Source organism: Saccopteryx bilineata, chromosome X (assembly GCF_036850765.1).
Source record: "Saccopteryx bilineata isolate mSacBil1 chromosome X, mSacBil1_pri_phased_curated, whole genome shotgun sequence".
NCBI lineage: Eukaryota > Metazoa > Chordata > Mammalia > Chiroptera > Emballonuridae > Saccopteryx > Saccopteryx bilineata.
Window position 1 is genome coordinate 98,177,933 of NC_089502.1, and position 13,372 is coordinate 98,191,304.

Sequence of the window (13,372 nt, forward strand, 5' to 3'; positions counted from 1 at the left end):
TCATGTTACACATAATTTGGACAGTGTTTCACCTCAGAACCTTTATTAGCATCAAAGGCTAAAATGTGTGCTTGATAGCATCTTTTCTTTTGATCTTCAGAAGTGTGGACACATTTATCTTCATCCCTGAAGTGGTTGTTTGAATTTTTTCAGAATTAGAAATTAGTAGGTAAGGTATAGACCAGTGTATATGTGCTTTTATATAAATGTATATTCCTTCATTGCTTAGATGTTAATTGGGACTTTATCACTGACGTTGTTGGCAGAACTCATGACATACTTAGGAACTCACAGCATACTTTTTTCTGTTGCTGGAAAGGTAGAATCACAAAGTTTAGGCTGTCACAGCCATTGAAGTAATATTTCTAGGCTGGTAAGCACATTTTTGTGCCCCTTAGTCACCCTGGTGCCCTTTCAGGCAGAGACTAAATGGTATATTACGTTTTAGATAGATTCCTGTTCCCATATTATCAGCACCTAATTGTGCTTAGGGTGCAGAAAGCAAATTATAGGGAATTGCTTTGTTTCCATAAGTTCAAATTGTAATTGTATCCATATTATCATCCCCTGCCTCTTGCCTTTGAATTTTCCACACAGCTTGGGCTCCCTCGTTGTAGGGTAGGGTTAAGGCTCGCACTAGAAGCCTCTTGGATGCCACAGTGGATGTGTCATTCCTATCTTTTTCACCCATGAAGAGTTCACTGAAAGTGATAAAGACTAATAAACCAGATAGTATAAGGTTAAAAAAGAAAATGAGACCAAGAACATTTTTAAAGTTCTAAGAACAAAGATAACTAGAATATAACTGCAAACCTTCTTAAATATTAAAAACTACAGTTAAAAGAGCAAAGAATATGCATCTGCTAGAGAAAGAAGCACAGGAAATGCAACACATATAATTAAATATGAGATTGAAGACCAAATATATGAGTCATGTCAATAAATATGAATGGGCTTAACATCAAAGAAAAGTATTTTTTGGGCTCACAAAACAAGACCCAACTATATGCTGCATGTAAGAGCATACCTGGCCCTGGCCCGTTGGCTCAGTGGTAGAGCGTCAGCCTGGCATATGGAGGTTCCAGGTTTGATTCCTGGTCAGAGCACACAGGACAAGCGCCCATCTTCTTCTCCATGCCTCCCCCTCTCGTTTCTCTCTCTCTCACTCTCCTCCCCTCCTATAGCCATGGCTCGATTAGAGTGAGTTGGCCTCAGGCACTGAGGATGGCTCCATGGCCTCTGCTTCAGGCTCTGAAAATAGTTTCAGTTAGAAGGGAACAACGGTCCCAAATGGGCAGAGCATCGCCCCCTAGTGGTCTTGCCGGGTGGATCCTGGTTGGGGTGCATGCAAGAGTCTGTCTCTGCCTCCTGCCTCTCACTAAAAAAAAAAAAGAAAAAACAAGAGTATACTAAAACATTATTCAGAAAGGATAAAAATAAAAATATGGACAAAGGTATACCGGAAAAAATGGAAACAAAAACAGCAAGAGTAGCAATCCTGATATCAAAGTAGAAATCAAGCCCCCAAACCAAGGAACGAGATGTTTTAATGCTAAAAGCCACAATTCACCATGAACATTACAATACTTGTAAATAGTTATACACCGAATAACACAGCAACCACTTTTATGGAGTAAAAACTGTAGGAAATGCAGGGAGACATAGATAGAAACACACTAATCATAGAAGACTTTCCAGTAACTTTCTCAATATCAAACAGATTAAGTGAACAGAAAAATAAGTAAGGAGATATTAGATCTAAACAACATAACCAGTAAGGTACATCTTGATGAACATACATCAGATTCTATACTTTGATATTAGAAATAATAGAGAGCACACCATCCCAACTGTCTACGGCACATATACAAAATATGATTAAATATTCTATTTGATCACAAAGAAATCATTAGTAATTTTCATTGAGTACAAATATAAACAACCCTCTGATTGAAATTCAGTAAAATCAGGAATTACTAACAAAAACAGAAAGGTTCTTCCCTTTGGAAATTTTAAACCTATTAAACAACTGTTGGGTGAAAAGGGGAAATACAAACCAAAATTAGACTTTCTTTAAAAATAACAATAATGGAAACATTCCATCTCATGCTTGTTCTATATCTTAAGTTATATGATAATAAAAAGAAGGCAAGCATTGTTTCACCTACTCCTGATAAGCTTTACTACAAAAAAATCTCAATATTTCTTTTTTTTAATTTTATTTCTTTTTTTTTTTTTTTTTTTCATTTTTCTGAAGCTGGAAACGGGGAGAGACAGTCAGACAGACTCCCGCATGCGCCCGACCGGGATCCACCCGGCACGCCCACCAGGGGCGAAGCTCTGCCCACCAGGGTGCGATGCTCTGCCCATCCTGGGCGTCGCCATATTGCGACCAGAGCCACTCTAGCGCCTGAGGCAGAGGCCACAGAGCCATGCCCAGCGCCCGGGACATCTCTGCTCCAATGGAGCCTTGGCTGCGGGAGGGGAAGAGAGAGACAGAGAGGAAAGTGCGGCGGAGGGGTGGAGAAGCAAATGAGCGCTTCTCCTGTGTGCCCTGGCCCGGAATCGAACCCGGGTCCTCCGCACGCTAGGCCGACGCTCTACCGCTGAGCCAACCGGCCAGGGCCTTAATTTTATTTCTTGATTGATTTTAGGGAGAGAGGAAAGAGGGAGAGAGAAACATCAATCTGTTGTTATAGTTATTTATACATTAATTGCTTGATTCTTGTATTGCACTGACTGGGGATTAAACCTGCAACCTTGGTATATCAGGATGACACTAACCAACTGAGCAATCCTGCCAGGGCTCAATATTTATAATGCTTAATTAACAGTATACTAACGATGTTACAATAGTTATATTTTTTCATTTCTCTATACATACGTAACCAACAGTAAGAGACCTTCCAATATTTTGACTAAAATATTTAAAGGTATAGAAAAAAACATCATTTTTTCCATGATTTATAAAGATTAGCCTGACCAGGCGGTGGCTCAGTGGATAGAGCGTCGGACTGGGATGCAGAAGACCCAGGTTCAAGACCCCAAGGTCGCCAGCTTGAGCGCGGGCTCGTCTGGTTTGAGCAAAAGCCTACCAGCTTGAATCCAAGGTCGCTGGCTCCAGCAAGGGGTTACTCAGTCTGCTGAAGGCCTGCGGTCAAGGCACATATGAGAAAGCAATCAATGAACAACTAAAGTGTTGCAACACGCAATGAAAAACTAATGATTGATGCTTCTCGTCTCTCTCCGTTCCTGTCTGTCTGTCCCTTTCTCTGACTCACTCTCTGTCTCTGTAAAATAAAATAAAAAAATTATAAAAAAAAGATTATTTTTCAGTTTCTATGCTCACTGTCATTGTTATGGTCCCACACTGCTGTGCAAAGTAGAACTGACTATACTTTGTAAACATCTGAACAAATGAATTTGAAAACTTGATAAGCTAGAAAACTTACAGAAATACAGATTATTAAAATTGACTCCATCAAAGGTAGAAAACTTAAAGAGATAAATTTTTTTAAAAAGTAGAAGAAATTATTATGGAACTTTCCCACAAAAAAAGAAAAAAAGTACCCAACCATATGGTTTCATAGAGACCAGATAGTCCCAATAATTCTCAGGTTATTCTAGAGCATTGTAATGGAAGGAAAATGTCCTAATATTTTTTATGAAGCATGTGTAACACTGATGCCTAAACATTAAATACAATACAAAAAAAAAGGAAAGATAACTGCAAATAAGTATTATTCATGGATGTGATATAAAAATATTAAATAAAATATTATAAAACAGCATATAATACCACTTTTTTATTAAGTGGGAAGCAGGGAGGTAGGGAGGTAGAGAGACAGACTCCGCATTTGCCTTGACTGCAATCCACCCTGCAAGCCCCCTACAGGGCGATGCTCTGTCCATCTGGGCCACTGCTTCATTGCTCAGCAACTGAGCTATTTCATGCCTGATGCAAGGCCATGGAACCATCCTCAGCACCCAGGGCCAAATTGCTGGAACCATTTGAGCCATGGCTGCAGGAGGGGAGGGGAGATTGAAAGGCGAGGGGTGGAGAAGCAGATGGTCACTTCTGTGTGCCCTGACCGGGAATCAAACCTGGGACTTCCACATGCCGGGCAACACTCTACCCCTGAGCCAACTGGCCAAGGCCATGTAATACCATATTAAGAAAATAATATATCATGACCAAATGACAATTATTTTAGAAATGCAAGTTTCAGTATTAAAGAATCTAATAAAATTTTATAACATATTAACATATCTAAGGAAAAACTATGTAATTATTTTTATATACACTGAAGAGGCCTTTAGCAAAATTCAATACCCAGTGATTATATAACAGTCAAAAAATAGTAACTGTAAGATACTTTCTTAACATTATGAGCCCTGGCCGGTTTGCTCAGTGGTCTGCCTGGCATGTGGTGGATGTCCTGGATTGGATTCTGGTCAGGGCACACAGGAGAAGCCACCATCTGTTTCTCCACCCCTCTCCCTCCCTTTTCTCCCCCCAACCCCCACTTCCCTACCCCAGCCCTACCCCGGCAGCCATTGATTCAAGTGAATTGACCCCTGGGCTAAGGATGGCTCCATGGCCAGGGCCTCAGGCGCTAGCTAAAATAGCTCAGTTGCCTGACCAGGTGGTGGTGCAGTGGATAGAGCGTCGGACTGGGATGCGGAAGGACCCAGGTTCGAGACCCCGAGGTCGCCAGCTTGAGCGCAGGTTCATCTGGCTTGAGCAAAGAGCTCACCAGCTTAGACCCAAGGTCGCTGGCTCCAGCAGGGGGTTACTCGGTCTGCTGAAGGCCCGCGGTCAAGGCACATGTGAGAAAGCAATCAATGAACAACTAAGAAGTCGCAACGCGCAACGAGAAACTGATGATTGATGCTTCTCATCTCCGTTCCTGTCTGTCTGTCCCTGTCTATCTCTGCCTCTGTAAAAAAAAAATAATAATAATAATAAAATAAAATAAAATAGCTCAGTTGCCAAGCAGTATGCCAGATGGGCAGAACACTGCACCATAATGGGCTTGTCTGGTTGATCCTGGTAGGGGCACATGTGGGGGTCTGTCTCTCTCTCGCCCCTGCTCTCACTTAATTTTAAAAAAACATTATAGCCTGACCAGGCAGTGGCGCAGTAGATAAAGCCTCGGATGGGATGCGGAAGGACCCAGGTTCGAGACCCCGAGGTCGCCAGCTTGAACACGGGTTCATCTGGCTTAAGCAAAAGGCTCACCAGCTTGGACCCAAAGTCACTGGCTCCAGCAAGGGGTTACTCAGTCTGCTGAAGGCCCATGGTCAAGGCACATATGAGAAAGTAATCAATGAACAACTAAGGTGTCACAACGAAAAACTGATGATTGATGCCTCTCATCTCTCTCTGTTCCTGTCTGTCTGTCTCTGTCTATCCCTCTCTCTGACACTCTGTCTCTGTAAAAAAAAAAAAAAAGCATTATGAAATACACACACACAACCCATAGTCCTCAACCTACTATCTTATTTTTTCTTATTTAATGGAGAAACACTAGAGACATTTTCACTCATTGCAAGAAGAAGACAGATAATGCCCGATCCCCATTACTGTTTCAAATATTAGCATAGGTATTAGCCAATGCAATTAAACGAGAAGCCAATTAGAATCCTAAGACTTGGAATGCTGAGGTCACTTGTTTGAAATCCTGGGCTTTCCTGGTCAAGGCACATATGAGAAGCAGCTGCTATGTGTTGATACTATCTGCTACCCCCTTTTCTCTCTCTCTCTTTCTCTCTCTTTCTCTCTCTCCTCTCTATATTCAGTAAATAAAATCTTTAAAAAATGCCCTGGCCAGTTGGCTCAGTGGTAGAACGTCAGCCTGGCATGTGGAAGTCCCAGTTAAATTCTGGTCAGGGCACACAAAAGAAGCAATCATGTGCTTCTCCACCCCTCCCCCTCTCCTCTCCTTCTCCCACAGCTATGGCTCGAATGGTTGGAGCAGTGTTGGCCCTGAGCTCTGAGGATGGCTCTGTGGCCTCTGCTTCAGGCACTAAAATAGCTCGGTTGCTGAGCAGCAGAGCTGCGGCCCAGCCAGGCAGAGTATCACCTGGTAGGGGATTGCTGGGTGGATCCTGGTGGGGTGCATGCAGGAGTCTGTCTCTGCCTCCTGGCCTCTCACTTTAAAAAAAAAAAATCTTAAAAAAAAAACTTAAGACTATGCGAAGAAGAGGCAAAACCCTCTCTTTGAAAAATAATATGAGCCTGACAACAGATAGTGGTGCAGTGAATAGAACATTGGACTGGGACACAGAGGACCCAGGTTTGAGCCCTGAGGTCGCCAGCTTGAGCGTATACTCATCTGACTTGAGCACAGGCTCACCAGCTTGAGCACCAGGTTGCTGGCTTCATCATGGGGTCATAGACATGACCCCATGTTGCTAGCTTGAGCCCAAAGGTTACTGACTTGAAGTCCATGGTCGCTGGCTTGAACAAGGGATCACTCGCTCTGCTGGAGCCCCCCCCCCAGTCAAGGCACAGATGAGAAAGCAGTGAACAACAAAGGTGCCACAACAAAGAAGCGATGCTTCTCATCTCTCTCTCTTCCTGTCCATCCCTATCTGTCCCTTTCTCTGAATCTATCTCTGTCTCTGTCCAAAAAAAAATAATAGAGGTCCCAGGTTCGATTCCCGGCCAGGGCACACAGGAGAGGCGCCCATCTGCCTCTCCACCCCTCCCCCTCTCCTTCCTCTCTGTCTCTCTATTCCCCTCCCACAGCGAGGCTCCATTGGAGCGAAGATGGCCTGGGCGCTGGGGATGGCTCCTCGGCCTCTGCCCCAGGTGCTGGAGTGGCTCTGGTCGCAACAGAGCGACGCCCCAGAGGGGCAGAGCATCTCCCTGGTGGGCAGAGCGTCGCCCCCTGGTGGGCGTGCCGGGTGGATCCCGGTCAGGCGCATGCAGGAGTCTGACTGTCTCTCCCCGTTTCCAGCTTCAGAAAAACACAAAAAAATAATAATAACCCAATAGCTTTTTAACCAGTTAGAACAGGGGTCCCCAAACATTTTACACAGGAGGCCAGTTCACTGTCCCTCAAACTGCTGTAGGGCCAGACTATAAAAAAAAACTATGAACAAATCCCTATGCACACTGCATATATCTTATTTTAAAGTAAAAAAACAAAACGGGAACAAATACAATATTTAAAATAAAGAACAAGTAAATTTAAATCAACAAACTGACCAGTATTTCATTGGGAACTATGGGCTTGCTTTTGGCTAATGAGATGGTCAATGTCCAGTTCCATATTTGTCGCTGCTAGCTGTAACAAGTGATATGACGTGCTTCTGGAGCCACACTTACCGGAAGTAGTACTGTACATGAGCTACGCTGCACTTTGCAGCACCGCCACATACAGTACTCCTGTGCTCCTCTCACTGACCACCAATGAAAGAGATGCCCCTTCCGGAAGTGTGGCAGGGGCCGAATAAATGGCCTCAGGGGGCTGCATGCAGCCCACAGGCCATAGTTTGGGTATCCCTGAGTTATAAGGTGCAAACATTTCTAGAACATATAGGAATATAGGAATTTAAGGAAATACTCCAAAAACTATGGAACATATTGAAAGAGCCAATCTAAAAATGCAATTACCTAAAGTAGAATAATTTCAGCAACAAAATAAATAAGAATAACTGAATTATAACCCAAAAATATTCATGTGTCTATAGTATAAATAAATTAAATGATAAATGGGAAAGAAAGGACACATCTGTATTACAGAGGAATTCAAGTTAATACATATAGGACTGAGACCTACTAGTGGATACTAAAATTAGCACATGGCAGTTTGAAAAGAAGCAGAATGTTTTAATAATCTCAAAGTATCTTCTTTAAGATATTTATTAATTACAAAAGTAAATATAGTAGCCTGACAGTGGAGAAAACTAGCAAAGACACTACCTTAACAAAGTGATCAAGTTTAACATCACCACTAACATGACACTGATATCATACATCCCTGATACAATGGAATCAGAGGGGCACGGCATCATTTCCATGTATTCTTGCCCGAAAATTAGTAACCTTAATCTAATCATGAGAAAACATCACACAAACCCAAATTGTAGGGACATTCTATCAAAAACATGACCAATAGCCTGACCAGGCGGTGGCGCAGTGGATAGAGCGTCGGACTAGGATGCCTAAGACCCAGGTTCGAGACCCCGAGGTCGCCAGCTTGAGTGTGGGCTCATCTGGTTTGAGCAAAAGTTCACCAGCTTGGACCCAAGGTCACTGGCTCGAGCAAGGGGTTACTCGGTCTGCTGAAAGCCCTCAGAAAAGGCACATATGAGAAAGCAATCAATGAACAAGTAAGGTGTCGCAATGTGCAATGAAAAACTAATAATTGATGCTTCTCATCTCTCCATTCCTGTCTGTCTGTCACTGTCTATCCTTCTCTCTGGCTCTCTCTCTGTCTCTGTGGAAAAAAAAACAAACCAGGACCAATATTCTTCATAAGTGTCAAGGTCTGGAAAGACCAAGAAACTGTCACAAATTGGAGGATACTAAGGAGAATGACAGCTGACTGCAGTGTGGGATCCTGGATTGAATTCTGGAGCAGGACACTAGGGGAAAATTAGTAAAATTTGAATAAGGTCTGTAGATTAATTAATAAATAGTACAGTAGCAATGTTAATTTTCTGGTTTAATTGTACACTGGTTATGTACAATGTTAGCATTAGAGGAAACTACTATATGAAGGGTACATGGGAGCTCTGTACTATTTTTATAACTTTTCTATAAGTCTAATATTATTTCTCAGTTAATATAAAAATAAGGTGATGGCTAAATATACAATTATAATTTATCAGAGGATACTTGTTGATTAATTTGAGAGAGTTAAGAATTGTTTGTTTTATACAAACTGTTTAGAGTAATCTGTATTGTTCCTTTAAATTCAGGGATCCAAGAAAATAATTCAGAAAGGACCCCTTTACTCTTTGTTAAATCCAGTAGCGCCTGACCTGTGGTGGCGCAGTGGATCAAGCATGGACCTGGAATGCTGAGGTCACCGGTTCAAAACCCTGGGCTTGCCGGGCCAAGGCACATATGGGAGTTGTTGCTTCCTGCTCCTCCCCCCCTTCTCTATCTCTCTCTGTCTCTCTTCTCTAAAATGAATAAATAAAAAAATAATTTTAAAAAATCCAGTAGCTGGTTTCCCTGTAAATACTTCAAACCCCTTCAAATAGGAATTGATCTGACCATTTAGGAAGTTAGAGATCTCTCTCTCGTTTAAGTATAGAGTAGGTGGATATTGTCTTTTTAAAATAGCATTAAATGGTTTTAGTTCTTTTGTGATGTGTGCAATGTCTTTCCAGGTATTCCGGAAGGACCTCATCAGTGCCATGAAACTTTCAGATTCTCACCACATTAATCCTGACAGCTATTATCTCTTTACGGATACATGGAAAGAGGAATGGGAAAAGGGAGTCCAGGTACCAGCCAATCCAGACACTCTTCCACAGCCTTCCCTCAGGTATTTGAATGCTTGCAACTTTTACTTTAGGGAATGAGTGTTCTTATGGTTTTTCTGTGTGCTGCTTGGAAAGAGACTTTGAGTGGCTAATTATACATTTATAAACAAAGTCACATATCATGTTCACCAGTTCGTTCAGACCAGTGACAAAGTATACCAGGCTAGGATAGGTTAGTAGTTAAAGTCAAGCTCATTCATTTAGGGATAAAATATGTGCCCATTAACAGGATAACTGTTTGAGGTCCAATCTGAAATGTGATAAGATTTTGGAGACCAGGATTTTCAGGTCTGACTCAACAATCAGTAGCATTTATTAGTCTTTGAAGAAAAACAGAGCATGAATTATATAACCTATTAATATATAACCCCATGTGAAGTCATTTCATTATAATAGGGTCCTTAGAGTGATAGCATCTATAAATAGAAGTCCAAAACATTTAGAGTTTATAAAATGCATAAACACAAAAGGGGATAACTGTAATAATAATTGGTTTGACTATAAGCACATAACCTGAATTTGCAAAGACAAGAGAAGAAAGTTTAAGTAGAAGAGGATTTTGGTTTTGTATAAAAGGGAGAGGACTTTTCTACCAGAGGAGGTAATAAGTTCAGCTTCTCAGTAGTAATAACTGGTTTGGAAGCCATTTTTTCTTACTGGTCTTTGTGTTCCCAATTCTTTGCACAGGCTTCCATGAACTAAAATTCTTGATATAAGTTTGAGTGAGTGTGTGTGTGAAGGACAAAGGGGAGGGAAAGGAAGGGAAGGAAAAGGATAGCAACAGATAAAGGGGCTGGTAGGACCTCTTGGTTACTATGAGAAATTATACATCTTATTGTACATCTATCTTTTTCTAGTACATATTGGGTTCTTACATGGCATAGATCGCGTTCCTGAATTCTCTGTACCTAGCAGCAGGTTCTTAGGTCCTAGTTGTGCTCCAGAAGAAATGCTTGTTAAATCACTTCTGGAATCCCAAGCCCAGGCTATCTCACCCACAGAGCGACTATCTCTCTTAAGGAAAACTCCAGTCTTTCCCAACACATCCGGAACCTTACTAGCTCATCATCATTGACACCATTTCCTGCCTCCTAAAAATCAGAACAGCATTATGAATGGACACATGAGTCAGGCATTTTTATGTCCTTGCTGCCAGTGTTTTTATATACCATAGCAATGACAATGGGGAGCTTAGACTTCCACCTCAACCTGACAGTTATGATACATCCCCCCTTGCCATCCAGCGTGGTGTCAGAAGAAACTTAGTAGAAAGTCAGGACTTTCACCGCTGCCCAGTGAGAATGAGGGCTCCTCTTCTTCCCGTGGTGTCAGTGGAAGAGGCAACATGTGGAGCAGTAGTAAGGTACTTTTACCAATCCCAGTGAGAGACATATCAGCAGAGGCTTAATGGGGAGCCAGAACCCCCAACCTCACTCAGCAGTAACAAAATCCATGCCCCTTGGATGTTGACAGAGGCCAACTGGTGAATCAATACTTCTGTAACCACCTGATAGTAATGGGTTGATAGTCACTCTCCCCCAACCTGATCTCCAGCCAGAGCAGTGTCAGAGGAAGCCAGTCAAAACAGAAGGTTTAAAGATCCAGCATCTCATAGCATAATACCCAAAATATTCAAGTTTCAGTAAAAAAAAAAATGATAATGATAATAACTCATGAAGAACGAAGAGAATCTCTGCCTGATCAGATAATAAATGCTAATACCAAGATGACAGAGATATTAAAATTATCTAACAGATTTAAAAGCAGCCATTGTAAAAATGCTTCAGTGAGCAATTATGAACATACTTGAAGCAAATGAAATGTTAGTACCTTCTCTTTCATTCCTGATATTGGCAATTTTTGTCTCCTTTTTTATTTGCTATAGGTTGGGCAATTTTATTGACCATTTCACAGAAGCATCTTTTTGTTTCATTATTTTTTGTTTTAATTTATTTCTCCTCTTATCCACTTCAATTCTTCTGCTTGCTTTGGGTTTATTTTGCTGTTCTTTAAGTAGTTTCTTGAGTTGGGAGCTTAGCTTACTGATTTGAGATTTTTTTCTTTTTAACAATGTAAATATTTAGTGTTATAGATTTCCTTCTCAACACTGTGCTAGCTGTGTCCCACAAATTTTGATGTATTGTGTTTTCATTTTCATTTATCTTAATGTATTTTTTCCCCTTAAGACTTCATCTTTCACCTTCTTTTATTCTCTGAGGCTTTTTTTTTTAGACATGTGATTTTTAGTTTCCAAGTATGTGGATATGTTTTTGTTATCTTACTGATAGTGATTTCTAGTTTTGATTCCTTTTTAATTAGAGAACACATTCTGCATAATTCCAATTTGTTTTTATTTTATTGAGGTTTATTTTATGGGCCAGGATATGACCTATTGTAGTACATGTTTATAGGTGCTTGAAAACAATGTGTATCGTGCTGCTGTTGGGTGAAGTATTCTGTAATGTTAATTTGATCCTGTTAGTTGATGGCATTGAGTTCTTCTATATCCTTGATGATTTTCTGTCTATTTTGTCCATTACTGAGAGAAGTTGAGGACTCCAACAGTAATTGAGGAATTGCTTATTTCTCCTATCAGTTCAATCAGGTTTTATTTCACCAGTTTTGCAGCACTGTTTATTTGGTGCATATGCATTTATGATTGCTATGTTTTCTTGGTGGATTTATTCTTTTATTTTATTGTGTGTATTCTGTTTTTTATTTCTCTGAGTTTTTTCTGCCTTCCTGAAGATTACCTAAACAAATTCCCACAACTCACCCACTGTGAAGTAGATCATTTGAATAGTTTATAACTATTAATATTTTTAATTAATAACTCTCCCTAAAAATATCTCTAGGCCCAGAGTATTTTCCTGGATAATTCCACCAAACAAAGGAATAAAAAGTGATAATACTGAAGGAGGGCTGGCCAGTTAGCTCAGCAGTAGAGCGTCAGCCCAGTGTGTTGAAGTCCCAGTCAGGGCACAAAGGAGAAGTGACCTTCTGCTTCTCCACACTGCACCCTTCTCTCTCTTTCCCTCTCTCTCTCTTCCCTTCCTGCAGGCATGGCTCAAACAGTTTGAGCAAGTTGGCCCCAGGTGCTGAGGATGGCTCTGTGGCCTGGTCTCATGCACTAAAAAAATAGTTCAGTTGCCGAGCAACAGTGGCAGCCCCCAGATGGGCAGAGCATCGCCCTGTAGAGGACTTGCTGGGTGGATCCTGGTTGGGGTGCACGCAGGAGTCTGTCTCTGCCTCCCCTCCTCTCAATTAAAAAAAAGTGATAATACTGGGAGAGAAATTTGAATTAAACTAAATGTAGTTATAGAATAAATAACTGACTGTGGGAATGTGTATGCACTGTTGGTGAGAGGCTCTGGATATACAGCTAAAGGAATTTAGTGAAGGTTAACTTATGGACATAAATAAAGTGATTGTGGTGAAAAGAATGACAATGTCCCAGAGAAAATGGTGTCAGCAAAAAACTGCACATTAAAGGAATGCCCAGAAACATTTTACAATTAAAGCACAAAGGACCAAATTTGGAAACTGATCAAAATTTAGAAGGTAGTATGACAATTTGTCAAGGCATTAGAAAAGGTGCTTGCTCTGTGACATAAGTTAAGCAATGAAAAGCAGTCATGTACTGTACTCTTGATAAGTTTTTATAAAGAAGTTTAAGTTCTCTATGTTTCAAATTATAGTGTATTAAATACATATTTGTTTTACTACTTTTTATTTCCCTATATATTTATAGCCAACAATAAGGTTTTTTAATGTTTTGATGAAAATTTTAAGGGTCATTGAACAATCATAATTTTCCCCATTGATTTTTAAGATTGTTTTTCACAGTTTCAGCTTACACAGTTAT

General features: G+C 40.8%; 1 protein-coding gene across 2 annotated transcripts in view; it reads left to right on the forward strand.

Annotated features, from left to right (window-relative positions):
- The window catches only part of JADE3 (jade family PHD finger 3), a 176,894-nt gene that overhangs the window by 109,387 nt on the left and 54,135 nt on the right, over positions 1-13,372 (forward strand). For both annotated transcript variants that reach the window (XM_066249518.1, XM_066249517.1), the window contains exon 4: positions 9,352-9,509. In XM_066249518.1, the coding sequence (XP_066105615.1) occupies positions 9,352-9,509 (158 nt within the window). The remainder of the gene's footprint in view (positions 1-9,351; positions 9,510-13,372) is intronic.